Here is a 27,991-nt window from a genome sequence, read left to right on the forward strand (position 1 = left end):
TTTGAGATCTCGGAAAATGTTGCTAAGAAGAGGAATTCCAAGAAGGTCGTAAATATGAAGCCTCAATCGTTTCTTAAAAAAAAAATGTTGCCTTCTTTCATAATAGCTGAGACGTAATTATATTAAAAATTAATTAAATGACGTTGAATTTATATAGAAATTTCAATAAAAAATATGGCTCTTATTTTTTTCAACAAACCCTTATTTTCTGGTGTAATTAAAATGTTGGAAAGTACCCCATTATCGTCTAACAACTTTTGCATGATATTCAATAAAAAAAAAAAAATGAAGAGTAAAATTAGAAAATCTGAATTTCAATAAGGTTCTACATTAAAAAAATTAAAATATCATGGTTTTTCGAGTTGCTATGTCATGGCCTATATATTTGAATGCCTGGTGCTTACAGAATTTACATTCCAGTTCCATAGTCTTTATCCAGGCACCTATGACTTGCTCTGGTTGTTCTCGGGCTAGGTTCTGTGGTGATGGACCTGCTATCATAATCCCTAGGCCCACTCTGATGTTCACATTGGTTCTTATTGATGGTTCTAAGGCCGATAAGGACGGAACCGGACAATGATAGTCTTCCGAAACATTCCACAGTGGCCTCTGTAACTGTCGCATTCAATATTTCCAAACGTTTCGCTATTCTACACCGTTGGCTAAGTCGCTAAGTTGCAAAATCATCACTGACTAGTTACAGAGACCGTTGCGGAACGTCTCAAAGGATCTCCACCATCTGAGGAGTGATTCAGTCCAAAGAGGCTTTAAGACCAACAACATTAACTGAACTCAACAACAGAGTAAGCCTAAGGTTCCGATAGCGAGTCTCCCCCATAGAGCCAAGCCCAAGAGCAACAAAGGCGGCACAAAGATTCCTAGCTAAGGATAAGGAAATGCAATGTGACCAGATACATAAGCCACAGCATAACGACATAAACCATCGCGCTAAAAAAATATTGTCGATTGGACTCACTGGTTTATCTTTCTCCGTCAGTTTTTCCTGCTCTTCCAGTTCGGCCAACTCGTCTTTGTGCTTTTCCACGCGTTCGCGGAAAACCGACACAACTCTCTTAGGCTCGATAGGGACCTCCCTCGGTACCAGTTTCAACGTAGGATTCTCGGGATATATTTTAATTTTTTTGAAACTTCTGTTTCTTGTACTATAACGAGATTCACAAACATAAACGTCTTTCTCATCATAACCTATAAATTTTATATTTATAAAAATTTCATCAGAAATCTTCTAACGTATGTCGCACTAACCTTCGGGTCGCATCGTAAAATACTGTTTAACGTTTACTACACAACATCTATCCTTGACCTCCTCCAACGGCACCGTGACGTGCGAGTCCGATTTGAACACTTCGCGCTCTAAAAATTTCCTAGTCGTTAGGTGATATGTTTCGGCCGGTCTCAAATAATAGTTCCCGTAAAGCATCTGCTGCCCGTTGTTCTCAAACAGCCTCTCTATCAGGAGGATGTGAGGCTCGCAGCCCTTCTCTTTAGCGTCGAGATAAACGAACTCCCCCACTTTGAATGTCTGCTGGTTGCACGTCATGGACTCGCCAACGTTTATGTTGCTCTCTTTTATAATCGAATCGTCGGAACTGCGGGTTTCCGTCTCCTCCTCCAGGGACTCTTTCAATAACTTACTCTGTCTTAATTGTTCGATCGCCGTCTTAGCGTCATCGACCGTGTAGATTAGAGCGGGGGACGACAAAATCTCGCCTTGCTTGCAAAGTTCGTCCCTCTGCTTTATGAAGTACATCTGGAGCTCCGTGGCATCCTCGAACGTTTGAGAATCGGTACGGGAGAGACGGCGCGCCCTGTCCAGACATGCGAAAAAGTCGTCTTGGAAAATGTCCAGCCGTTTATAAACCCCTTTGTCTAATCGTCTCTTAATCAGATCCAAGGAAACTGCTCGGACCCTGAAACCAAAGTATAGTCCAATCAAATTGTCGAAAATACTTCAGTTTTTTGCCAAAAAAAATAGTTCAGTAATTGGAAATATGTAAAAATTAGGAAAAATTCCAGAGAATTCAATGAACTACTTTACCCCACCTGAATTTTTGGGCTTCATTTTCAAAAGTTCACAAAAAACAGTTTTTTTGATTTATAAAAAAAACTAAATATTTTAGAAAAAAATATTTCAGAAAAAAGTTGTAGAAATTTTTAATACGGATCGAATAAGCCCATACTGGTTTTGATCTATAAATAAATTAATTAGTTATTGCAAAAAAACTGCTAAAAATCGCAATTTTTTCAAATAGCTGTATCTCTTTCAAAAATAAATATTTTTTTATGAAACTTGGTGAGCAAAATAAAATGATTTTTTCAAAATTGAAAAATATTTTATAGTTTTTGCAAAAATCGAGTTTTTCGAAAAAAAAAAGCATTTTTATAAAATCACAATAATTCATAGGCCGCCACATCTTTAGGAATGGGGTTGGGCTTAAAATTTTCTTTAATAATTACGCTATTATGTACAAATATTGCGCGAGCCTCAAATCGATTTCAAATATCGCAAAAAACAATTGTAAAATCGTTTTTTTTTTTTGGGGCCCATAAAACTTTAATTAACTTTTTGATTTCAATTCGTATCAAAATATCTACTGCCATTCGAAAGTTGACATTTTTTCACGAATTTAAAAAAAAAGTCTGTCTTACGACTGTCCAACAGAGGCCGAGAATTTTTTTTTTTTTTTTAAATCGCCACGACCTCATTTATTAATATTAAGGGCTGAAATTTACACATGTTATAGTTGAATGCTTGTACTTTAATATAAAAAATAGTCCGCAACAATTGGTCCTATTTTCTTTCATTAAACTTTTATTTTTATACTGCTTGCTCGGTTCGACATGTTGAGAAGACTGTAATATTACTATTGTATGTGTCGATCCTACGTAACGAACTATGTGTATTTTTTCTTTTCATGTACATTTCATAAAGCTTTTTTATCAGTTCTGAATTTGTATTTACATAATGGTACGTATCTTATTGAGATAATAAAACAGTAAAAGTAATGTCGGTTAGTTGAAGCAATAAAAAGACAAAGTAAGAAAACATGTAGATGTGAAAGTGGTGATTGCAAAACTAACGCGTGTAGCTGCCGAAAACATGGATTAAAATGTTCTAGTTTATGTTTGAAGTGTGAAGATTACAATTGCTCTAATATCGAAGAAAAAACTATAGTTATTGAAGATATTGAGGAAGATATGGATGAGCCATGTTTATCAGAAAATGAAATCGAATCAGACGAAGAAAACTTTGACTTTGACGATGATAATGAACAAGAAATCGTGTTAACCAGTAGTAGCGAAGAAGAATGGAGCCCAAAGAAACGTTAAAAAATAAATTAATATAATTTTCATACAATCAAAAAAATAATTTAATTTAATAATGTTTCCTAATTTTTACATATTTTCAATTAGTGAACTATTTTGTGGCACCTAAAAAAGTAATTTGATTGGACTAGTAGCACCAATCTGTTAAAAGATACTAAGCTACGACTAGAGTCCAAATATCCAATGTAACAAAGACAGGCAGATTCTAAACTCAATCACATTCTTATCGATATACGAGTTTTCTGATAAATTAAAAAAAAAAGACTAATCAGTTTCCGAAAACAGTTTTCCAAAATAAAAAACTGTGTCATTATTTTCTATTAATATTATTATGCTGCAACATTTTTTCTGTAAACGTATTAACATTTCAGTTCGGATCTCTTAAGTCGCATATTCACCAACGACACACCGTTGACGTGCTTATCTCCATTTGTTATTTTCACGGTCGGTGTATTTCCTTTAAGTGTATTTAATTAATTTTTTTAGTGAACTACGGTGTATTCAAATCAAACATGACGGTTTACTCAAATAATTAAATGATAAATATGTAAGAATATTTTCTGTGCAATGGTAAATGTGCACATGTGGCAAAAAATTATAGAAATTCTAAAGAAATTTGGCAAAATTAATAGAAATTTAGTTTGGTGTACTTTTTCCATCCATCCCTGAATAAAATCTTAATATTTTGTACATAGAAATGGTAGAGTCATAAAAATTTGCTATATTTGAGGTTATGTTACATCACGAGGTAATTTTTCTCCATAAAAATCGTTATGGGGTCTCAAAACACTACTTTTCTTCTTCAAAATTTATTTTCAATTATTAGAATATCTATCCTCCTTTATGAGATATCGTTTTTCAACTCAATTAGGCGAATTCGAAGATATTCCGAAAATAAGTGGCATCCGGTGAAGTCTCAAAAAGAGAAAAATAAAATTACAGACAACTAAATTCCCACTCGTCCTTTGGGTCTTTTGGGTTGCAATTACGAATCCGAAGTCAGAATTACAAAATTCAAACAGGCGTTTTTTTGTTCCATCGGCCATATTGGATCCGCCATCTTGAATTTTGTAACACCAAACTAACCAACTTGAACAGACGGTTTCTTGGAGGAAAAAAAATGAAAGGAAAGAGTGGTACTTTCAGATGCCATAACAAGTTTCGTGGGGAAAAATTCTCGTGATGTTTCATAACCTAACAAACAGCAAAAAAAAGTGGCTTTCGTTTTGCACTTTTAGGTTAGGATATCTCAAAAACCTGACACAACGGAGTGTTTCTAGGGTTTTTTACATGAAAATAAAGAAACTGTTTTTTATTTAAGTAAAATCTGTAGTTAGATAAAAAAAAACAATAAAAATGAGTTTCGCAGGCGCTAATATTAATGGACATAGGCGCGTATTATGGAAAATTAGTGCGGAAGGAAAAATTGTCATTCATATCATAAATTTCTTATTAATAAAATTACGTTGCTCTGAAATTTACGTCGAACGAGATATTATTACAACAAATTATAGTTACAACTTACTTTTTGCCATCGATTTCATCGTGCTCTGGTAAATCCGCCATAGAATCCGAGTAACACCGACCATCATCGTCTTGATGGTTGTAAACGTTAGTGAACAAGTTCAACAGTATATCTTGAATCGCCGCCGGAACATCAGGTACATTATTATCATCCTCTTTAAGCTGCAACTTTGTTTGAAAGCAGACTCTCTGCAGGACGAGCGCATCCTTGTATATCTGGGAATCCGGTTCATTGTATTTACAGGCATTGTCAAACATGAGGATAAAATCCGACACCAAATCATCCAGATTCTCGTAACAGTTCGCTTTTAGTTTTTGAGCAATTTTCTCCATATCTATCGGATTACTTATTACTTCGTAGTAGTCGGGATAGTCGATTTTCGAGGGCAATTTCATGAATATTAGGGACAACTGTCTGTTCGCTTTAGGCTCTCGGTAATCCCGAGCGGCTTCGTACAGAGTTCGAAGGTTTTTCTCTAGCGGCGTTAAAGGTTTCCTCGGTTTGTATCTAACAATTCAAAATAAAGGAAAAACGTACATAATTGCTGTAATGAATATTTACAATTTTTTTTAAAGCACTTTGTTTAGTTCACTGTTCATTTCATTTCAAATAAAATTACTATATATTTTCATAAATATAACCAATAAAATACTTACACTCTAACAACGGCCCTCTCTTTTTTCTCCTTCTCCGGTGTGACTACTTGATGGCCCACCTTGTCCATCAAATATTTCTCTAGAAGTAGCGCATCCTCGTGGATCGGAGAATTCTCCTCGTTATACTGACGGCAGTTGCTAAACATCGTTTTAAAATCTTTCACCAGGTCATTTTCGCAACTGTACTGTTCCGCTTTTATCTTGGCCTCGATTTCTAGGAAATCGATAGGCTCCGCTATCACCTCGTAGTAATCCGGGTACAGTTTTTTAGACGGTTTCTCCATAAAAGCCAACATGGGCTTTCTACCGTCTTCGCACTAAAACAAAATTACGTCACTTAATTTTAAAATCATTCGAACTTGTATCTGATGCTTCCTTCGGCCCACCGGCGTATTTTGAAACCGAACTTTTAGCTTCTTCTTTTTAAAAAAAAAGGCTCCAATAAGTCCTATAGCTCAGATTATAAGCTTACAACTAACAACCCCAGTGATCAGTAATTCTGTTTGGAAGTTTTGGTGAAGTTAAAAATTATTGAAACAATAAGATTGACAATACATTTTCTTCAACCACTCGGCAATTGCATTATTTCGAGAGCAAATGCAACAGTTTGACATTGTTCATTGTAAACGAATCATTACGACTGATAACTCTAAAGTTTAGGGAGATTTAGTTGACAGTGCCAACCGCGCTCTGTTGGTTGCCTATGCTCGGGGGTCCTGTGGCTTGTAATCATTTATAAAAACTTGTATAATTGTTGGTTTGCATCTGTTAGGAAGTGACTATTAGTATTTGTAATTAGTTTTACAATTGTTACTTCTCTTCAATAAATATTTATAAGTTTTCCCAAAAAACGACAAGCAAGTCTCAGGGAAATTTTTTCTTACCATTAAAATTATCAAATCATTAAATGCTACTTACCGTGTAATCCAGCAGGTATTTGGCCAAGGCGTGCAACCGCTTTTTTAAAGGTATCGAGTCCTTCGGGGGTCTGCCCCTGCTCGGGGTCGTGTTACCGGGCGTGGAGTTTTTAGGCTTAGGCCCCGGTTTCCTCCTAGCGGACATCGGTTCAACGTCTACATCGTTATCGGTATCCTGAAACAAAAACTAAAATCCCACCCAAAATACAAATAGTTTTATAATGAAGTTAGTAGCGACCAAAAGCAAGCGATTCGTAAAACAAGAGAAAAGCCGACCGTGTAGGATAAGTGTAAGGCAAGGTTAACTGTGTTCAAGATATAAGTCGTGTATTAGGAAAAACAAGTTAAAGAAGTAAGCCAGTGCAGTAGCATACCTTCCGGTTTTTGTTAGTAACTCTTTGTGTTACCTGATCTATGTCAAGTAGTTCTTGCACCTTTGTTTGCATTAATTTTTGTAGTTTTACAGCATCCTAGAAAAAAATAAAACAGGAAATTATTTAAAATATAATAAAATGAATTGAAAAAAGGCCTAAATAACATCATAGGGTCGTTAATAGATCTGTCGAAAATATTTAACAATTATTTTCGCATTCTTTAAATTATTGTTAAAAAAAAAGTAAAACTGTTAAAAAAGTGCAAGAATAAAAAATTAAATATTGCAAGCTTTCAGGAAAGAGTGACCGCAAAGAACCTGTGATTTTCAACCGTTTTTTCACAATTCGCAGAGAATTAAAAAAAAATACATAAAAATATGTTTTTGGTCTCAAATTACTCGTCATAAAAAATTAAGATGAGCGTAGCTATTAGTATTTTGAAAATTTTAAAAATCACCCCTACTTAGGGGTTGAAAAAATGACAAAAATGAAGAATTTGATTATTACCAATTGATATAAAAACTATTAGCATGTGAATTATCTTAATATATTTTTTTTGGAATTTTTACCTTTATTTCTGATATTCCCCATTTTTGGTGATGATTGCACCCCCTGAGCGTACTCAAGGGTGGAATTTCTAATTCAACATGCTTATTTCAGTCATGAGAATTATTCTTTCTTGGTATCAAGAATCATTCGACAGAAAAATTCACGTGCTAATAGTTTTTATATTTATTGGTAATATTCAATTCTTCAATTTGGGCGTCTTTTCAACCCCTAAATAGGGGTGATTTGAAAATTTCCAAAAAACTAATAGCTACGCTCATCTTAATTTTTTACGATGAGTAATTTGAGACCAAAAACATATTTTTATCTATTTTCTTTAGTTCTCTGCGAATTGTGAAAAAACGGGCGATTTTTGCGGTCACTTTAAAGAATTTCGATGAAATAAAAAAAGTTATTGTCTTGTTAATATTTCATTAACTGTTTACTCTTAAATGAAAACACTTATGATGAATTTTCTGGCACCGAACATCATTACAGTCAAAGCTTTACGGATTCCGGACCAAAAAATTGTGATCACTTTCCCTATTCACGGGTGAAATATTCTGTTTACGCGGATCCGAACGTAGCGATACTTATATTTTGAGTATAATGTGTAATAATAATTTGCCAAAATAGACAAGTAGGTATCAAAATTTTTATAAACAATAAATCTTAGTATCGTGCAGCTGACAAAAGCCGCCACTGATATCGCTCTCTTCAACGTGCTACTATGGCATTTGATAAATGCCACGATTGGTGCCGAATCTTTTGTTTCATTGCTTCAATTTTTGATTCCTTGCAATGACTTTGATGGAGTAATACGCGTCTTCGGCTTTGTTCAGAATTTATAATTATTATTTTGCAACCTTAGAACGTATCTCTCTATATTTACATACAAAATGTCACTCCCTATTCATGGATTCTATTTTCATGGTAAATTTTCGGAACGTATCACCCGCGAATAAGGAGCATTGCACTGAAAATACGTAATAGTCCGAAAAATTGGAAAATTTGTCCGGAAAACTGAAAAACTCGGGAAAAACTGAAAGTGCTTATCACAAACAAATTTATTGAAATTCGGATACGACGTGTCGTGTCAGCTAGTATAAAAAAAAGTTGTTCAGGAAATGAAGAAAATAGGAGATTAAACTTCATAATTTCTTGATTTTGCTAGTAAAGTACTAAACATAAAAATGTGTCCAATTTAGTAAAATAACACGCACCATTAAAAATATTGACTATCTACAAATTTTATCGATCTTACCTTATACAATTTAGACGTGGTGATGTTATACTTTTTGGCGTTTTCAAACATAATCGTCATATCGCCAGCTACCTCACTAACTGTCCCATAGGCTTTATTTAACAGCTTCCGTCTTATTTGGGTTAAAGATACTGGATTTTTTATTTCGCGGTAGTAATCTGGATAAAACCTGCGAGATGGTAATCGCCAAAACGGTTCCGCCAGTGGAATTCCATTGTTTCCAGTTACCGTCCTTACGGCTTCGAATAGCTTCCACTGGGGGTTGTCGGCATCCACTGGCACATTCACCTAAACATACGACATGCGTTTGGACGGCAGAAACCACATAAATTACACAGATTATATAGTTTTCGTAAGTATATTCATAATTAACAGCATAATAAAGGTGTTAACTCCTGTTTTTGAGACATAGGTTGTTAGTTTCCAAAAAAAAAACTACTGTAAACATTGGCAACAAAATATTTTGTGATTTTTGAAGAACAATTTTATTTTGGCTTTGCATAGCTTTTCAATTTTGTCAAAATTAGCTATTTGTAAGATAAATTTATAATTATGAAGGGTGTTACACTGCAATGGGCAAAAATGTAGGAGCATTTTTCTCGTTCAAATTTAGGAATATGGGGGGTACCTTTTTTCTCAGACTATTTAATTATCTGTTAATATCTAAAAAGGTGGCAAACACCCCATTCTTTGCGTCAGTTCAAAAAATTCGAACTTTTCATATAAACAAAAAAAAATTAAGAGTACAGAAATCACTTCAATCGTGCAATATACATGATTACGGTGACAATAAATCCTGAAAAGGTTAATTAAACTGTAGAAACTTACGTCTTCTTCATCCTGTTCTGCATCCAAATCTGAATCATCATCTTTAAGTGAAGCCGTCACCGCGGACAACGACATGTTAGCGCGTAGCCTTTTATTTCGTATCCTCTCACTGATTTTACCTACTGGCAACTTGGAATGCTCCATTTCAATTTTCTTCATTTGCACTATCTAAAAGGTGAACGATTAAATTAAATTCGATGAAACCGCAACCGAGACAAATTACCTTTTTCAAAGCCTTGGCATTTTTATAAATCTGAGATCCAGGTTCATTAAATAAGCAGGCGTTCTTGCACATTAACATTAAGTCCCTTTCCAATTCCAATATGTTGTTATATTTGTTATTCTGAATTTTCACCGCTACCATCTTCAAATCGATCGGTTGCTCGATAACTTCGTAATACTCGGGATACTTTTTCTTCGACGGTAACAACTGGAAAGCTGAGTGTAACGGTTTGTTGTTATCGTCTGTGGCAGACATAACAGCAGTAAACAGGTCTTCAAAGTGGTTCGTTTCGTCGTCGTCGCAAATAGAAGAGTCATTCGTGTCTTCGTCGTGGTTTATACTAGTTCTACTTTCATTCTTAGAAGATTTCCTGGAATTTTTACTTTGCCTACTATTTACACACTTTTTGGGTTCTTCTACATTCAATAGCCTGAAATGTACATCAAATTTTTTAACAAAGATCAGTTACTACATTCTTTTTAGTATTAAGTCTGTAGAAAAATTGATAATTGAAGATTCCTAGATTACAAAAAAATATTTATATTACCCAACATCGATAACAGTGTCAAGTTAAAAGCTAAATGTAGTATTATATTTAAAAGCAACTATTTCATAAATATATAAAGCCTTAGGCCGCTTGTAAACGACACGATTTTTCGGCCGGTGAATTCATCGGGTCGGGGAAAAAAACGTGTATCCTTGTACACGAAGACAATACCTATATTCTCAGATTTTTAAATTCTGGGTCTCGGTTACCCTATGTGTTAACATACTTCCATAACAATCAATATCCCCCGATCAACCTTATGAATCTACGGGGGATTCCCCAGGCTTACAAACGGCTAAAAAACTGTTGTTTACAAGCGGCCTTATTAATTATATTATTAACTGTTATAAAATAAATTAAAAACATAGTTTTTGCAACAAAATAAACAAATATGTACTTTTATTAACACGGGCAAATTGAAAAACAATTGAATTTGAATTTAAAAAAGATATAGCAGGTAAAAATTTTTTTTTTAATTTGAGTCAAAAGCGTACAAAATATAAAAAGTATGACATATACTTCTGGAATCGTAATTAAAAATATTACTATTATGGAGCAATTAAAATGTAAGAAGTTTGTTAAAAAGAGGAGTTGGTGAAATTAATTTCCAGCAAAACTGGAAGCTCAATAAATGAATGACTATTATCAAAAAATTTGTAATATGGTCCTATATAATTTTCTGCAAATATTTTTTCTGAAATATTCAATTTTTTCTTTCATTATATTTTTAAGTTAACGTTCAATTGGTTTTTTGATTGCATATTCTAATCCCGTAGAAGTTTTTACATATGCCTTCATCACTCATTCATTAGCAAAATAACTAAAACAAATAAGGTTAAATATTTTTTAATAGCTGTATGGTATCAGCAATTTTTTTCAAAAACCTTATTTTATGCACTTCAAAATAACTATAGCAATTTCGATAAAGATATATTTATTTTAAAAAGTTGTAATAAGTCAATTTTTTCAAAAATTTTCACACAATAAAAATCGTAACAGCTTAGGATTTGTAATTTTGAAAAGTTATATTTAGAAATATGTGCATGTTTTAATAAAAACAAGACCAAAATTGAAATTTAAGTTCATATGTAGGCCCAGTCACTCCATTTTTGAAATTCTGTTTTATTTTTTTTTTTTAAGTAATTTTCATTGATTTTACCTATTTGTTATAAAATTCATTAAAATTCAGTATGTGCAATATATTTTTGATGATCCACAGAATTTACTAATTTCCATTTAAAATCATCTATAGGGTGATAATTTTTTAGAACCTTAAACCTTAATTCCCTTAATTTTTTTTTGTGCCAACATTAACTCATTTTTTGAGACTTTTTATCTTTTTGTTTATATTTAACCTCTCAATTCGTTATAACAGATATTATTCATCAATTTATAACAGTCTTGTAATAATTATGAAGAACAGCCTAATTTTTTAATGGCTTTCATAGATAACGGTCTCAGATTTAATGATTTTATAATGAATCGAATCTCACAATAAACTGAAATTTAAGCTCCCGATCCCAACAATCTGCTTTAACTGAACACGGACACAAGATATTAAAAGCAATAATTTTTTACAAAAATTTGATTAGAAATTTTATTAGAAGTTTCAATGTCTCCTGATTTTTTAGAAATGTGAGGTAAAGTATGGTTACATTTTTTCTATGCTATAAGTAAAACGATAATAATAATACGATATCAAGTCAGATGATCTAACACGCCAGCAAATAGGTTCATTAACATTTTAGTAAAAGGATCACCTGTAAAATTTTGTCGGTGGAATATATAACACTATGTGTACACTCGTAACCTATTCAAAACATAAAAAAAAACACTGTAATAAACATAACTTACTTATTTTTGTTTGACAGGAATAGTTCCCACAATTCAATGGCATCTTTATATTCTTGTGAAGTTCTTTTATAAAAAGCTTTAGTATTATTTACAATTAATTCTATATCACTTTCCATGTCATCAAGATCCTCATATTCTTCTGTTCTAAGTTTCTGCTGAACTTTAAGTAAATCCATTGGATTACTGACCACGTCATAATAGCCTGGTTCCTGTCGACGTTTCGGTACTCTTATAAAAGAGTCACATAATAATAAACCGTCATCCTTTTTATGGTTCCTTATTATATCATAAATTTGGTGGCATAGTTCACTCTGAAATATAATGACATTATTTATCGTTCTACGTAATTTACCAACTTACAGGATCCAAATTTTTCTTCCTCTTTCTCATTATGGGCCCGCTACTAGTAGAAGCTTCTAAATCATCTAAAGAATCATCCTCTTGTCCTCTACTTGCGATAGAACTAGTTCTTCGCCTCTTGCTCATATTTTACCAAAAGTATATCTCCCTCTTAAGAAATTGATTTATTGAAAATATAGAAATAAATAAATAAATTGTATACATATACATGCTTATATTTGTCTATATAAGTACATACTCGTATATATTGAAGTATGTGTGTATGAAGTGTAATATATGTATATATACGAAAAAAATAAGAAGTACCTATGGTTTGTGCTGACCAAACTAGTGAGGTTACCTTTGCAACATTGGTAAACAATTCAAACTAATAAACTATTAACTTCTCTTGTGTACCACTGTGGTCCATTTACATAGTAAAACATATATAGAAACGACTTTTTATCATGTTGAATTATTTTTTAAAAACACAAATTATGTAAATAAGGCGCGACAAGCGACTCATCACTCGATATTTTGTACAATAGCTTCGCTCTTCACTCTGGAAACTCAATGGCGGCTAACGATGTTTAGATAGAGAAAGAAGATTTCACTCAAGAAGCTAAGAAAGAAGATGTATGTATCAAATTTAAATGCCTTCCCCATTTTGTAACGCTTATTTCACCAAATTGCCATAGTTTCAAATAATTTTAGAAAGAAATTTTACGTGAAAAATTGTATGATTTGTAACTCATTTATGTTATCAAATATTCGTCAATGAATGTTCGTATAATCGTATAGAAATAGAAAATATATGGGAATGCGCTTGGTTCATTTAGAGGTACAGTAAGATCTGGAACCTGAACCTGAAACAGACTGCCGCAAAAGTAAAATATCACTGTTAAGTTAGGCACTCTTCTTGCTTTTATTTTTTCCGCAATGAAGAATATTCAAATACATAATTTTTCTCTATGGTTCTTTTTAGTACATTATGTATAACTTTCCAATAGGCAAGTAGAGCGCACCAGGGGGCTTTCGTTTTGGCAAAAATAGTACTTATTAGCAACTAATATCAGTTCAAAGCAGGAAGTTCTCTATTAGCTGCTAATAGCTACTATTTTTGCCAAATCGAAAGGCCCTCTGTGCCAGGGAACTGCGCCTCAGGTGTTCCTAAAGTACTTCCGGAGTACATTCTTTGTCAATTAGAAAGCAGCTATAGACAAACTCCGCAGTATATGCATGAAAATATAAAATAAATTATTTATGCAAGTCATGTTTGATTAACATTTGTATCTGAATATTCATATTATTGTCTCTTCTATCCCTTCCAAAATCTTTGATGGCAATATATTACATGACGTCATTGACATCAAAGAAGTGTTTTCAAGAACCTCGAAAATCATCGATCATAATATTGAAAATGCTTTTAGCGAAAAAGTGACTAGCTTAGTTAAGGTCAAAAATCCAAGGATTTTTTAAAAAAGATACTTTGACAAATTTTAAGTGGCAGATGTCACGGTTATGTTATAATGTTAGGCAATTCATTGCACATTTTAAAAAATGTTTCTAAATATAGTTTTCCACATGTTAAGAGTTTACTGAGAAGCTATTCTAGGAGAGTAAACAGTAATGATGTATCATACAAAAGGGTACCTCCAAGGAAAGTAGTTAAAGGTATAAATGTATTTATAAACTTAGTAGTAAGACTAATAAATATAAACCATTTGTTTTAGATGCCAACAATTTGGTTTGGCGTGATCCAAATTTTGAACTCCTTGCCTCGACTGGATTTCCATTATTTTTACGTGGCCATATCGGAGTTGCCTGGTATGATTCACAAACTACAGTAAAAACAAATAATGAACTTATTATGGAACAAATAGATGATGTAACTATAATTTACTGTGAACTTTAGAAACAAAAACTAATTACAAGTATTTTAGATAAATGACCCTAGTTACAAGAGTATGGTATGTCGTGTACAGAGTTGTCCAACTGTCCTGCGAAAAACTGTGTGTGATTTATTTCCATATCATCCCATAGAAGAGAATTCTGAGCTATCTGTAATTACCATAACCTTAAAGTCAAATATTAAATACATGCGAATCAATAAAGAACTGGAAACTGAGAAAATGGCTCAAACAGTAGGTAAAATTAATTCTTATTACTGGAAAATACAGTCGGCTTTTTTTCTTTTCTCCAAATATACATGCTTTATTTCACTGTTTGAGGAACAGAGAATAGAAGGATATAAATATCTATTAATAATTCAATTCAAGCGCCCTAATATTGCTGTAACTTAACACTAAGTTACAATACAATGTTCACTTTACAAAGGGATTAGACTAACTTTATATCGATAAGTATCGTGCAGAATATTTTTTATCTGCTTGCATATCTGTTTTTTTTTGTGCAGTACGTTAATAAATTAATTAGTTGTTGGTTAAAATGTTTCAAATCAAGTATTTAGACTGATTTCGTAACGATCAAGATTTGCTTACGTAAGCCTAGCAATTCCGTAATTGATAAGGGAAAAACCAACATACTTTGACATTCTATTTCTTCTAGAATTTATGACGCTATTTTATATATTTCTGTACTTTTTAGTTTCTGTTAGCTGCTAAAAATATTTGTGATAAATTGAAAAGTTCTGGTTATTGGGCAGACTTTATTAATCCTTTTTCTGGACGTCCATATTTCTCTCCAACATCACTTAGTGAGTTATACAAAACGGATGAAAAATTTAGATGTATGGATTTTGAAATTTTTGAGATAAAAAACTGTAAAATTATATGTAATGAAAATGACTCTCAAAACAGATTTGTAGGTAAGTAATTTTTATTATCTTAATGCATAAATATTTACCTAAAAACTTTTTTAGGTAGTCTTTTCACCAGCGCACCTTGCAAGAAGAAACATCTAAACTCCATCTTTACATGATTGACAATGTTAATTTTATGATTTTGGTTTGTGTGTAATTAAAATTTGAAAAGTACTGTAATATATTGAATATTTCATTATTTTGCTTCTAAACTCATCCTTGTGTCCATTACCACAGATTTCTACATACTTAGAAGTCTGTGGTAATTAAAAATACATGATAAGAGTATAAGAGGGTTTTGACCTTGTCATTACACTACATTCTGTTTTAACACAAAGGGTTTTTTGGCGAGCCAAACCACATCAAACCCGGTTAGCTCGAGTTTGATTGTGTTAAGAGTTTGAGTTAACATTTGACAGAACTCGCAAAAATTCTTTTGGTTTGGATATCTAATCAATAATAAAATCGTAACCTATAATCTATGATAGTGCTCGTAGCTCAAGTTGTTTGATTATTTCTTATATACTATAATTGTTATTCCTAATCTGAAATGCACATCCATGAAATAACGTTAATGTATAGATGGTTATTAAATCAAAATGGGTTTACCTTATCACAAATATCTATTCCCACGTAAATGTATCGTCAAAAAGGAAGTTAATAAAGATCTATACAGTACAATATAGAATATGCATATCTACGATTAAAGTTATTTGGATCCTCGATTACTATTTTTTTATTATCAATTTTAAATATATTACTTTGTATTTTTTGCAAAGTTAATCCATTATCAAATTTTTTTATTTACAACTTATACCTATCCAAACCTCTAAGAAAACGAAGTAGTGACTAGGTACGATGGTACGAAACAGAAAATAAATAAACAAAGATAGAAATATTAACTTAATATCCAAACCAACCCACAAGTCCGGTTTGATGGTTAGGCAAACTCTGCCAAACCGGCTTAACTACATTTCTCGCCAAAACGTCAAACCTCAACAAACTATAGTTAACCGGGTTAGCGGTTTTCTCGCCAAAAAACCCTTACAGATAAATTAGTAAACTGTTGTTTTAGGGATGCTTAGTTATTATGCGGCTAGAGAGCAGAGCGATCTACGCCATCAAATCTCAGAATATATATCGCAAAAAAAAACAATTTGTTGAATTGTAGTGTTTACTGTTTAACTTATCAAATATCGGGCTACTAATCGCGAAACTACCTGGATTCTGACTTCCTGACGTCAAAATTTGTGGACAAGTTTTAGCTTATCTAATAACGAAAAATTAGTGAAATCGATCTCCTTTAATATTTGACATTAACCATCATAAAATTGACCGACTTTTAATTTATAAAAATGTAAAACATCAGCGCACCTTACGTAGCGTTCCAGTAGTAAGCCACAGACCTGTCAAAAGTGGGAGAGTGAGCAATCTTGGTTTTATCTATGCTAGGATCGCTAGGTACCTTTTAGCCATAGAAAATGGAACATTAACATAGAATGAAATCTGATATATAACACCCTATACCATTTGCATACCTAACATTCCACTGTAACTTCGGCTTCCATATCGTAAGATGGTGCTATTTAGTTTTTGTGATTTCAAACGCAGGTAATGCAGGTATCATTTTGTTTTGATTTTGACCCTTGTTTATGTACCTATTTATGTACTTTTGACGTTTGTCATATGTTAATACGTTTGTTTGTTGTCTGCCAAATAAAAAGTTATAAAGTTAAACCATAGCAAAATTAAACCTGATGGTCGTATATTTATGTCAACACCAAATAATCCTGCTCCATCAACCAGTTCTACCTTTGTACATTTTGGTAAGTATATTTTCATGAATACAGAGTTTAAATAGTCAACATTCATGTATTTTAATTTTCATAAAAAGCATATTTTAGTATCACATGTATTTCTATTTTAGGTAATGAAAATAATGAATTGGGTGCAATTCAGTACCGTCAGACATCTGAAAATTATAAAATAAGGTTAAATGATCCTGTAGCACGCAGTATGTAATGTTAATGAGTTAATGTAATATCAGTTTTTATTTGCCGTTTTTTCAGAACATGGTTTGTTGAAAAATGTTGGTCTACATAAGAGTTCACAACTGTCTCCTATCTCCAGAATTCTGTATAAGCAAGCTTTGTATTACGAGAAGAAAGCTTCCATACTCTCCAAACGGAAAATGGATTGACAACGTAAAATCCAAACTATCGAAAAATGGTCAAAAGAAAAATGCTTTCAAAATTTGACCAAACAATTTAACCATCCTGCAGTTCACTTTTTCAAAAGACAGGTTGTATCATTTGGCAAAAAGGTTAAAGGCAGAAGATTTGACATTGAAGATAAAATTCTTGCCCTTACCCTTTACAAGCAGAGTAACGCAGCATACAAATTACTATCCTCTTTGTTTATTTTACCTTCAAGAGTAACTTTACAAAAAGTGTCAAGAATTCCCATTTCTTCGGGAATTAATGATGCTGTTTTTAAAGTTTTAAGTTCAGCTAGTAAAAAAATTAAACCCCACGATAAGTACTGTGTACTAATGTTTGATGAAAAGTCAGTTGAGCCTAATTTACATTATAATCAATTTCTGGATGAGGTTGATGGCCTTGAAGATTTTGTCGGGGAAAAGTTTGAAAAAATTGCAAATCATGTTCAGGTAAGGCAGCCATAAGTACGTCATATACCGGGTGACCACTAGATTACTACCCAAGCTCTAGCTTAGGCACGAAAAAAAATATTGATTCAAAATTTTTGGCATGCGTATCATTGAATTTGATGCAAAATTTAATCATAAAAACAACTGACCACCACTTCCTATTTGACCGGAAATGCTCTAAACTTTGTTATTTCATATGGAACACCCTGTATATTATTTTTGTTTTCAATTCTGCTGAAGAAACTAACACTAAAATATGTATCATGTCCAATACCTATCTTTGTCAGATTCCGAGAAAATTGTGCTTTAAAATGTCAAATTTGTCATTTATAAAATCCTTTTAAAAGAAAACAAACGAAGAAAGGGACAAAGTTATATGATATCTTTAACTTATTTGAGAAGTACTAAAGTCTGATATCATAAAAATGTTGCACTTCCGGCACATCCGGAATAGATATTTTAATGAAACGAAAAAAATATTTAAAAAGAAATGATAATATATCCAAAGCTTTATAAAAAATGTTTTTTATATTGCAAGAGGATACACACTTAAAATAGAACCTTTATTTTATAAGATTTGTATGCAAGATCACATATAAATAAAATACTTATAAGGTTTGTTCCAACGGTTGCGGTTGCAGGTAGTTTGTGAATTGTCAATTTCCGCAGTTGATTGTTGTGATCTTTTAAAATATACATTTTTATCTTAATAATAATGAGTACTAACATTTTGAAGTGAAATAATACTTTTTATCGGATTTGTTAATATATAAGCTGATACAATTTAATATCTAGAGATATTAGTAGATAAACAACAGTAGTTTCTCTGCATTTTAATTGGTATTCGTAAAATTGTTATTTCAATCAATTAATTATATTAATTATTAAATAAAGATTGCATGGCTTGGACATAATTATATTCTTTATGATTAATCACTGGCCATAAAATAACTTCATTTTGAGTTCCGACAATTTGAAAATGGCCTGCAGCTGTTGGAACAATCTTATAAATTTGTTAAGTTATGCAAATATAAGAAAATTGGTAGTACATAATATATTTTTACTCAGAATAATTTAGATAAGTAAGTCTTAATATTAAATATGTCCTTTCCGTTGTAATAAACAATTTCTAGTTTATATAATAAATTGTTTTGTATTTCATAAAATATTTTTTTATTCCTTTAAACAAATGGGGTTCTGGTATGTTTATGCTTTTCCTTTATATTTAAAAGTTTAAATATATATATTAAAGTATGGACAATTTAAACAAGGTAGATTTCTTTACTTTAATATATATTTAAACTTTTAAATATAAAGGAAAAATATTTAATAATAAGACCCATGGGCAACCAAAAATACTGCACTTAAATTAGGCAACCAAATGCACATATACATATCTACGGTTGTCTACATTATGCATTAGTTAGGCTTCCAAATCACCAGAGGCGCTGTGGTAATGGTTTAGTGGATTATTTAGGGAGATTTCGTTCTATCTTGTATATTATTTTTTCTATGCTTTTAGCTTAGCGCTGGCAACATTGCTTGTTTGTTGTAATAATTATTACTTACGTTTATTTATTGTGATATCATATGGGCTTGGCTGATAAATTTATAAGCAATATTTTTTCTTATATTTTAGGAATAATGTACAGAACATAATGGGTAATATTTAATCAAATATAAAATATTTGAAAATATTGTCTACTTATATACATATATTTTTTTTTAGAAGTTATTGTGGAATATGATTATACAGCAAAGGAACCTGATGAGCTAACTATAAAAAAAGGAGATATAATTAAAGATGTAGTTAAAAAGCAGGGAGGGTGGTGGGAAGGGGTGTTAAAAGATAAAAAAGGAATGTTTCCGGATAATTTTGTAAGGGCTTTGGATAAGGATTCTTCTGTTATTTTACGAAATAAAAAGGATGTATCGAGAATAAGGCAATGCAGAGTGGTTTTTTCATATAATCAGGATCACGAAGATGAATTAAATTTAAATGTAGGCGACGTTATTAACATTATTGGTGAAGAGGAAGAGGGATGGTGGAGAGGTGTTCTCAATGGAAAACAAGGAGTATTTCCTTCAAATTTTGTTGAAGAAATAGTGCTTCAGCTGCCTCATCCCAAGCCAAGTACTAGAGAGGACATTACCAGCATTGCTGGCGATGCTGATTTGAAAGTTCCTAAATTGCCTATTAAACCAAGTAAGTTTATATATTTATAACGTTTCTAAATTTACAATGGGGGCAATTTTTATCAGGTAAACAATTATGTGAAGTTAAGTTTCCCTATAAAGCTCAGAATGAGGATGAGCTTTCTCTTAAAGAAGGAGACGTAATTACTTTAATAAATAAAGATAGCCAAGATCCGGGGTGGTGGACCGGAGAACTAAACGGGAAAATTGGAGTTTTTCCAGATAATTTTGTATCTCTTATTTCAAGTACAGATGACAAATCTAGTTATAAAGAAGAAAATAAATCTAGTGCGGAAACAGGTAGGTATTTATTATATTGATAATTAGTTAGGGTTTAAAAAGTTATTAATATTGTTTTTATAAGAACTTGAAAAATTAACATATTGAGTTCATTCATAATACTCTTTTTATTACAATCTATTTTTGGCTATTGCTAAATATTTAAATATGAAAAGCATATTGTTTTTTAGAAAAAGGCAGGATGTTTTTCTAAAAAATCATCTCCATTGATATTTTTTTAAGTAACGACCTAATTTGATAAGAGTATTCATTATTTCGCAAAAGAATTTTTGAAAGATTTGAAAATAAGTTTACGAAATATTTTTGTGATAAAGATTAAATATTATCTAATCTATTAGGATCTATTCCCAGGATTGGTCTTAAAAACTGAACTCCCTACTGGACACTCCCAAAAAAACATTTCCAACGAAAAGCCATATTAAAAGCATTATTTATACCAACCACTTGGTGCAACAAAATTATTATATACATCGATCAATTTTTCAAACGTTTCTTTTTGATTTCATAATAAAGATATAAAACATAAATCATAGAACCACAGAAATGACAAGTAAAGAAATATGTTTTACAAAAATTTCTATGTTCGAATGTAAGCCTGATTAGTAAATTTTTAATTATTATACAGAGAGAAATATTTCCCACAAATAGTTATAGATTTGCATTGTATGGTGAAACTTAACATCGTAGATAACTAATTTTATTTCTGTCAGAGGAAATTTTGAATTCAATACAAAAAAATGTCGATTAATAGGTATTATATCAATATTTCTTGTATATAAGAATAAATATCGATATTGGTCCATCCTTAATAAATTATTTTGCGTATATAATTCCATTGATTATCAATGTAACATTCGTTCAATTAAACTACATTTATTTTTAGTGTTAAAAACTAAAAGTATCTATAATTGCATTAAAACATGTCTAGCGTAATCCCCCTAACAAAAAATGTTGTTTGTTGTTCAGAACAGAATTTTAAGATATTCATCTTCATCGCACTTCAATAAATTGATAAATACATTATGATAATCTTAACTCTGTATGAAACGTATTAATTATAAATTATGCTAGATTAATACCCTTTTACTTGTGCTAACTGTTACCTTCTATCTCGTAATTAGTGTTCATTCCGAGATAAAAAACTAAGTAATCTCGCATTCATGTAATCTTTTGCAAATAATAGTATTTGTATTCCGATGATAAGAACCTAAATAAAAGTTAATTGAAAATTAATAAAATGATGTGCATATGAAAATTATGAGATATAAAATATATTTTGGGCAATTATTTTAAACATAAAAAATTTGTGTCCTAATAGGCACAATACGGGGTAAGTTTTTAATGTGTATTTCTTCTGAAGTTTTTTTTTTCTTTTTTTAACAATGAAAACGTTTTATGAGGCAGAGCTGTATAATTCGCACCAAGTGTTCAGATTACTGTCTCTGTCTTTGTTGCCCGTATAATGTTAGAGGTAGAGAATGATGTGATTAGACAGTCTTGAGTTACGGTTCATGAAAATTGTTTAAAAAGAGGATAATGCAAAAAGAAAACTAAAAGAGGTGCCCGTTATTTTGTCAAATGTAAATAGATGTCTAATGAAATAATTAACATGTGTAATTTGTCCATTTTGCTAAAACCTCATCGTATATAGATAATTTTATGTTTAAGGTGCCATAAAACCCAGTTCAATAGCGTTACAACGAAAATCCCTAGAAGGTAAAAATGACAAAGTTAACGGTGATCCGAATATTACCACAAATAAGACTCCACCACCCCCAGGCAAAAAACCTTTAGTTCCAATAAAAAAGTCTCCGTCAGTTTCGGGCATAGGACTGTTCTCAGAAATTAAAAAGAAGCTAGTTGATGTAGTAGACGGAGCTACCGGAAGCAAAAGTGTAATCATTAAAGCTGAAGCGTCAGAAACAAAGAGCAGTAGTAGTGACAATGCGTTCGACCAAATAGAAAGGAGGTCTTTACTGACCGATGTCAGGGCTACTAGGGTTAAGGCACCAGGTACGTGGGTTTAATTGAAGTTTTTGAAGTTATCACGCAAAATATAATTTTTTTTCTGTTAGGTCGACGATTGCCTACCGCTATACATAAAGATGAAGACAATACAGTGATAAATGGAAACGCAGAGCATATTTCGGAGTCGGACGTCCATTCGAGTAACACGGCGGAATCGGACAGTTTCGAAAAGCGACGTGTGAGGGAATGGGAAAAACACAAAGCTCCGTGGTTAGAGGAAATGAAACTTAATCAGGCTAAACGAACTTCCACGTCCCCGGGACCCGAAAATAAACTAAAACTGACACCTACTGCTGATGGTAATTCGGAAATGGAAGAATCGAATTCGGATAAATCGGTAGAAAAACAAGTAAGTACAAAATTTTAATAGACCATTAGGTTTAATCCATTCCACAGAAAATTATAAAAATACTTAATTGCAGAGTGACTTGTCCAAATCAATGCCGCCTATGGATTTGTCGAAGTCTCTCTCGTCCACGGGCAACAAACCGAAAATTACCAATGAGATGGACAAAGCACCCATCGTGAGAGAGAAACCAAATCTACCTTCCGTGTCAATAAACAGGCAGTCGTTGCCCATCAACATAAAGGATAATCCCGTCGCTAATAGGACCATCCTTAATGCGACCGCGGTAATTAAAGATAGTCCAGCGGCCAAGCCACCTAAAGTACCGCAAATTTCACCTGTAACTAACAGAAATTCGGCTCCTCAAAAACCTTCGGTAGAGAAACCAAACGAGGTTGTAATAAACAGTGAAAACCATGACGTTTCTCATAAACAATATAGCCAATTACTAGAGAGACTGCAAAAACTAGAAATAATCGTCGAAAATCAAAAGCACGCTATCGAAGATTTGAGAAATAAGCTTCAAATAGAGACTGATATGAGGATGATGCTTCAAGAAAAAGTATTGCAAAAGTTATAGGTTCGATCGTTTGATTACTCTATTTCTACTTTTCTGTTTCGGCTTCTTGTTTCGACTTCGGCTATTTAATGTTTTTTGTGCAAAAGGGAACCAATTTTTAGTACATACACAAAAAAATCAGTGGTACAATATTAAATTCCTTGAAGGGAATTTATAAATTTACCACCAAAATCTAACCACTTTTTAAGAAAAGTTCATTTTTTTTATTTGATTTTAGGGTTCTTGTTTCAAACACAGATTCTGTGACTTCATTAAAGTTTTAAATAGTTCAAATACCAAATTATTCTTAGGTTGAGAGGTAATTGATTTTTCGAATTTTTTTAGTTTAACTTTTTTTAATATCAAAGAGTTTCAAAGTAAAACATTTTTCTAATTTACCAAATGAAATATACTGTGTCCCAGTGGCGTGCGGTGACATTTCCAGCAAGGGAAGCAACTTCGTTTTTTAATTTAACTTTTTTTTAATATCAAAAAGTTTTGAGGTAAAACATATTTTTAATTTACCAAATGAAATATACTGTGTCCCAGTGGCGTACGGTGACATTTCCAGCAAAAAAAGCAACCTCAAAAAATGCATCTGTTTATTTATTTATTTATTTATTTATACTGCATACATACAAACAAAGGGACAGTCCAATTACATGTATACAGTTGAGAAATGTTTATAATGTAGTTTCGCCGTTTCGTCCTCTTTGGTGAATTTTTTTTGTATAAGTTAGTTACGACGGAATATTAAGTTAAATCAAAAAAGTTTGTGATGTTCTGTAGCTCCGTTAATATTGAGTTTTCAAAAATTTGTCGTAGCAACTCTTAGGCACTATTTTTAGTACAATCAATTCCTAATTTTTTTAGAACTTTATTTGGGTCGCTCTATATTAGATATCAACGAATCGTCATTCAATCATTGATCATCGATTATTTAAAACATTGATCTCAATAAACATCTGATACATGATTTTCCGAATACGTTTTAGTTTTTTAGTTGAAATTCTTCCCTTGCTTCTACGATGTGCATGCCCTTATTATGTTGTATTTTGTTGCATTCTACCTTTAAATTTGGCAATTTCAATGTGTGCAGATCATTAACATAAATAAAAAACAAATGAAGTTCGGTAGACCTTAAGAACACACAAATGTAGTAATTATAACTTCATCAAAATTACAGGTCTAGCTTGCTACGATTGTTTTTAAACGCAGATTTTTCAAAAAAATTGGATTAATAATTATACGAAATCTAAAAATAAAATAATATTTTTTTCCCAAATTCAGGTATCGCACAGACCAAAATTATTTCGCTTTCCTAAAATGAATGGTTGTGAATTAAAAATATTAATTTATAATTATAATTTTATGGCAAAAAAATAGCCAAAAACAATGTATACAATTATAGCCGGTAAATGAACGAATCTATGCAATTTTTAGCCTGCTCAATAGTTATCTCAAAGGCAGCACTTCGTAAAAATTTGATTAAATATAGTAGAATTTCAATAACCCGAAGTAAAGCATTCCAAACTTTGTCCGAATTAGTGAATATTCCCGATTATTGAATAACAAACGGACAAAATATTATTTTTATACTGTTTGTGTATGTACAATTACAACTATATTATTTTTTCCTTTTAGATACTTAATTTTTCACGATCAGAATATTTAAAAAAAAAGTCAATTTATTACATAATTGTTCAAAAAATAAACTGAAAAGTAGGTTTTATATTCACTTGTATAGTGAAGGGCAATTTGCCAAACTTTAAGCAATTAAATTTTATAACATTATCCCAATACTTAGTATTAAAATTTATAATTATTTGTGCTTTAAAAATATATAATTTTATGGCATTATTCCAAATCTTAGCGTTAAGATTTATGACAACTATTGTGCTAGTTTACGTGTTTCTGTTTAATAAAACTACATACAGGTGTAAGTTACGGTAAGCAACTCAAACGGAAGGTGAAAATATCTTTTAGGTAAAAAGTTTTTTGTGATGAAAATAGAATATTTTCTATTTAAGTTTAAGATCAGATACATTTTTTATACCATCCCTATATAGTTGTTATGCTAATTAGTGCTTTTTTGAGTTTAATTTGTTTAAATCTTTAAATTTTTTGTTTTTGCCGATACAATCCCGACAATGATAACATTAAATCGCCGATAACATATATGAAAGCATTTGCATGCAGCTTTTGGGTATCTGTTAATAAAACCATGTAAAATTTGTACATTAATGCAGCTAGCTCGGTTCCGTGAAACCTTTTTACCAAACTAGCATTTATCGTAGTTATAGGAACCCTAAAAAGTATTATCCAAGAAAAATGCTACACAATTTTAAGGATTACATTTTAAAAGTGACATATTTATTTATAATATTAGTTAGCAAGGTATCGTTTAGCTGTTATACTGTATTAATATATTTTTATACATATATTAGAGAATAATTTTTAAGGGCCATTCCATAAAATGGATTTTTTTTATGTTTAAACAATTTTCTTTTACGTTTTCCATATATATTGTATAATTGTTTCATAGAGCTGATTAACCCTGTACATGCTACTTTTCCCCGGCTGGTTGACCATGGAAATTAAATCGGACCCGCCAACAAATATTCATTTGTCCTCGTAGAAAATAGCCATTAAAATTGATTAAATTAACAGAATAAAACTTGCAATAAATATGCATCATATTCAACAATAAAAAGTTTGTTAAGTAATAGATTTTGGTAATTATCGGTATTTACAATCGTCTGTGTATCGTTAGAAACTCTAAAAAGCGTCGAATGGTGCCATCTTTAAGAATACGCAAAATTAAAAAAAATTGAGAGACCTGTAGCCAATTTAGTTTCTCGCCAGTTCAATAAAGACGAAAAACACTGTTTAACGTTTTTTTTTGGAATTTCTGGCGATGCAGATTGTGTTAAATTCCTTTCCATATGATGCGTACTTTTTGCCTGTCGCTGCTAATTAAACAATCGCTCTCTGAATTAGCGGTTTTTTAGACTCGTGTTAATTCATTTTGTATAAATTATTGATTGATTATTGAATTCAACTATTATGTTGCAAATTTAAATAATTTTGGATAAAATTGGAAAAATATTTTATGCTGAACCCTCGACTGCTTGCACTATAACCTCAAGTTGGCAGGAATCGGGTATTTTCAGAAATAGTTGCTTGTCGATCCCTTTAAGTTTCTGAAAAGCACTGTAATTTTATGTTATTTATTATTTTTTTTATACAATTCTAGTACAGGCTACATAATGCTTAGTAATCATGGTCAACTTTGCTTAATTGTACAGTCGATAATGTAAGAAATGTTGTTATTTAAATTAGTACTTTAAAAATGGTGATAGGTGATATATATGCAAAATGAAGGATTTTAACCTGTTAAATTATGAAAAGATTATTCCATAAATATAAAAACTAATATAATTTTTAGGTCATATACGTTATTGATGCCTATTTTATTTCTAGTGTTACCAGTGATAACAATCGTTTAAAAAAATGGGAATTTACATTTTTATTTTATTATTTTTCTTTACCTAAAGAAAATTATAAAATATTTAATAAAAAATGAAAATCGCCTCATTTTCTTATAAATACGAGGATAAAATGTTATCACTTTTTTCCCCACTTTATTTTGTCAAAAAAAAAAGTTGAGACAGAATGATTTCACGATTGTAAAAATTTCTTCCGCAAACTTACGACTGCGACCGGACCCAGACCGATCCTTTCTCCTCCATACACTAAACGGTGATTTGTGGTATTCTCAGTATTTCTCAGTTGACGACGAACCACTGCGACACGTAGATATCATGCCGCCGTAATCAAGAAAAATCGAAATTGCTGTAATTGTCGGAGCAGTAATAATTTTTGCAGAGAAAAAAAAAAGAAACGAGTGTGGACAAAGGAATGGTTACACAAAAGGAATCAGTATACTCATTTTTTTCGCTTCATTCATTCGACGAATCTGGCGACGAAATGAAGATCTGACGAAATTTTTTTGTAACAAATTCTTTTGTAGCATTGGGAAATACTTCATTGCATTTTAAAATCAAATTTTCGTAAGCCGCATTTCTCCTCTGTACTCTTTGCTTGTTACGTCCCATAAACAACCGTTTTCTCTATAAATACTGATAAATTCTTCCCAAAATTCACGATTATCTTCGAGCCACATTTTCAGGAAACAGCATGGATCAGTCCGGGTCGTATCATGAATCCGTTCGTTGATTCTGCGGACATGCATTATTATTATTATTACCATGATGAGTCAGTGCTGTCACATTCACGATAGAATGTGTCGGCTGACTGGGTCCAACAGACTCGTCCGGCGGACCGGAGCTCCTGTGAGCAGGTTCTATGGCACATAGGCAACCAACAAATAATAAAAATAAAAGACTTTCCTCCATTCTATCGCAGATTTTCAGTAAAATGGAGTTAGTTTGAAACTCGAATTACTTTTTATTGTAAAGAAACATGTAATTTGCCGCTTTTGAACAAGCGGAATCGTAAATTACAAATGGTTGCTTATTTGCTATAGAATCCTCTTAAAGCTTCAATAGTTTTAAGCAACAGCTGTCACATGGCATCTTATGTTAGATTAGACTTAAAATTATTTAGTTAATTTAGAGTTTTTGAGGTAT

General features: G+C 31.8%; 3 protein-coding genes across 6 annotated transcripts in view; 2 read left to right on the top strand and 1 right to left on the bottom strand.

Annotated features, from left to right (window-relative positions):
* The window catches only part of LOC108907710 (protein polybromo-1), a 35,851-nt gene extending 22,885 nt beyond the window's left edge, over positions 1-12,966 (bottom strand). For 2 of the 3 annotated variants that reach the window (XM_018711503.1, XM_018711505.1), the window contains exons 1-12: positions 12,749-12,966; positions 12,443-12,592; positions 12,083-12,393; positions 9,682-10,111; positions 9,459-9,626; positions 8,631-8,918; positions 6,854-6,916; positions 6,448-6,633; positions 5,530-5,846; positions 4,874-5,380; positions 1,267-1,931; positions 977-1,206 (exon numbers count right to left, since the gene is read on the bottom strand). In XM_018711503.1, the coding sequence (XP_018567019.1) occupies positions 977-1,206; positions 1,267-1,931; positions 4,874-5,380; positions 5,530-5,846; positions 6,448-6,633; positions 6,854-6,916; positions 8,631-8,918; positions 9,459-9,626; positions 9,682-10,111; positions 12,083-12,393; positions 12,443-12,568 (3,291 nt within the window). In that variant the 5' untranslated portion in view covers positions 12,569-12,592; positions 12,749-12,966. The remainder of the gene's footprint in view (positions 1-976; positions 1,207-1,266; positions 1,932-4,873; positions 5,381-5,529; positions 5,847-6,447; positions 6,634-6,853; positions 6,917-8,630; positions 8,919-9,458; positions 9,627-9,681; positions 10,112-12,082; positions 12,394-12,442; positions 12,593-12,748) is intronic. The other variant, XM_018711504.1, reaches the window with a different exon arrangement.
* An 872-nt stretch (positions 12,967-13,838) lies between these two features.
* LOC108907695 (methylmalonic aciduria and homocystinuria type D homolog, mitochondrial-like) lies at positions 13,839-15,441 on the top strand. Of its 2 annotated transcripts, none has more exons than XM_018711482.2 (5): positions 13,839-14,095; positions 14,155-14,309; positions 14,365-14,565; positions 15,029-15,244; positions 15,303-15,424. In XM_018711482.2, the coding sequence occupies exons 1-5, from the start codon at positions 13,951-13,953 to the stop codon at positions 15,342-15,344; spliced, it is 759 nt and encodes a 252-aa protein (XP_018566998.1). In that variant the 5' UTR covers positions 13,839-13,950; the 3' UTR covers positions 15,345-15,424. The 2 variants fall into 2 exon arrangements, with proteins under 2 accessions (XP_018566998.1, XP_018566997.1); XM_018711481.2 differs by having other exon boundaries at positions 13,845-14,095; positions 15,029-15,248; positions 15,303-15,441.
* Positions 15,442-19,469: 4,028 nt separating this feature from the next.
* On the top strand, positions 19,470-27,794 carry LOC108907708 (SH3 domain-containing kinase-binding protein 1). The gene is made up of 6 exons (XM_018711501.1): positions 19,470-19,572; positions 19,640-20,116; positions 20,173-20,406; positions 22,075-22,419; positions 22,482-22,783; positions 22,857-27,794. Exons 1-6 carry the CDS (start codon positions 19,569-19,571, stop codon positions 23,358-23,360), a joined length of 1,866 nt encoding a protein of 621 aa, XP_018567017.1. The 5' UTR covers positions 19,470-19,568; the 3' UTR covers positions 23,361-27,794.
* Positions 27,795-27,991: the final 197 nt, after the last annotated feature.

Source organism: Anoplophora glabripennis, unplaced genomic scaffold (assembly GCF_000390285.2).
Source record: "Anoplophora glabripennis isolate ALB-LARVAE unplaced genomic scaffold, Agla_2.0 scaffold200, whole genome shotgun sequence".
NCBI lineage: Eukaryota > Metazoa > Arthropoda > Insecta > Coleoptera > Cerambycidae > Anoplophora > Anoplophora glabripennis.

What these genes read in the sequence shown, in the direction of transcription:
- LOC108907708 (XM_018711501.1), top strand. An exon ending in TAAATCTAGTGCGGAAACAG is followed by an intron (nt 20,407 to 22,074) that starts GTAGGTATTTAT and finishes TTTATGTTTAAG; the next exon opens with GTGCCATAAAACCCAGTTCA. An exon ending in TACTAGGGTTAAGGCACCAG is followed by an intron (nt 22,420 to 22,481) that starts GTACGTGGGTTT and finishes TTTTTCTGTTAG; the next exon opens with GTCGACGATTGCCTACCGCT.
- LOC108907695 (XM_018711481.2), top strand. Translation starts at nt 13,951, where the DNA reads ATGTTAGGCAATTCATTGCACATTTTAAAAAATGTTTCTAAATATAGT. An exon ending in TCCAAGGAAAGTAGTTAAAG is followed by an intron (nt 14,096 to 14,154) that starts GTATAAATGTAT and finishes CATTTGTTTTAG; the next exon opens with ATGCCAACAATTTGGTTTGG. An exon ending in CTCTCAAAACAGATTTGTAG is followed by an intron (nt 15,249 to 15,302) that starts GTAAGTAATTTT and finishes AAACTTTTTTAG; the next exon opens with GTAGTCTTTTCACCAGCGCA.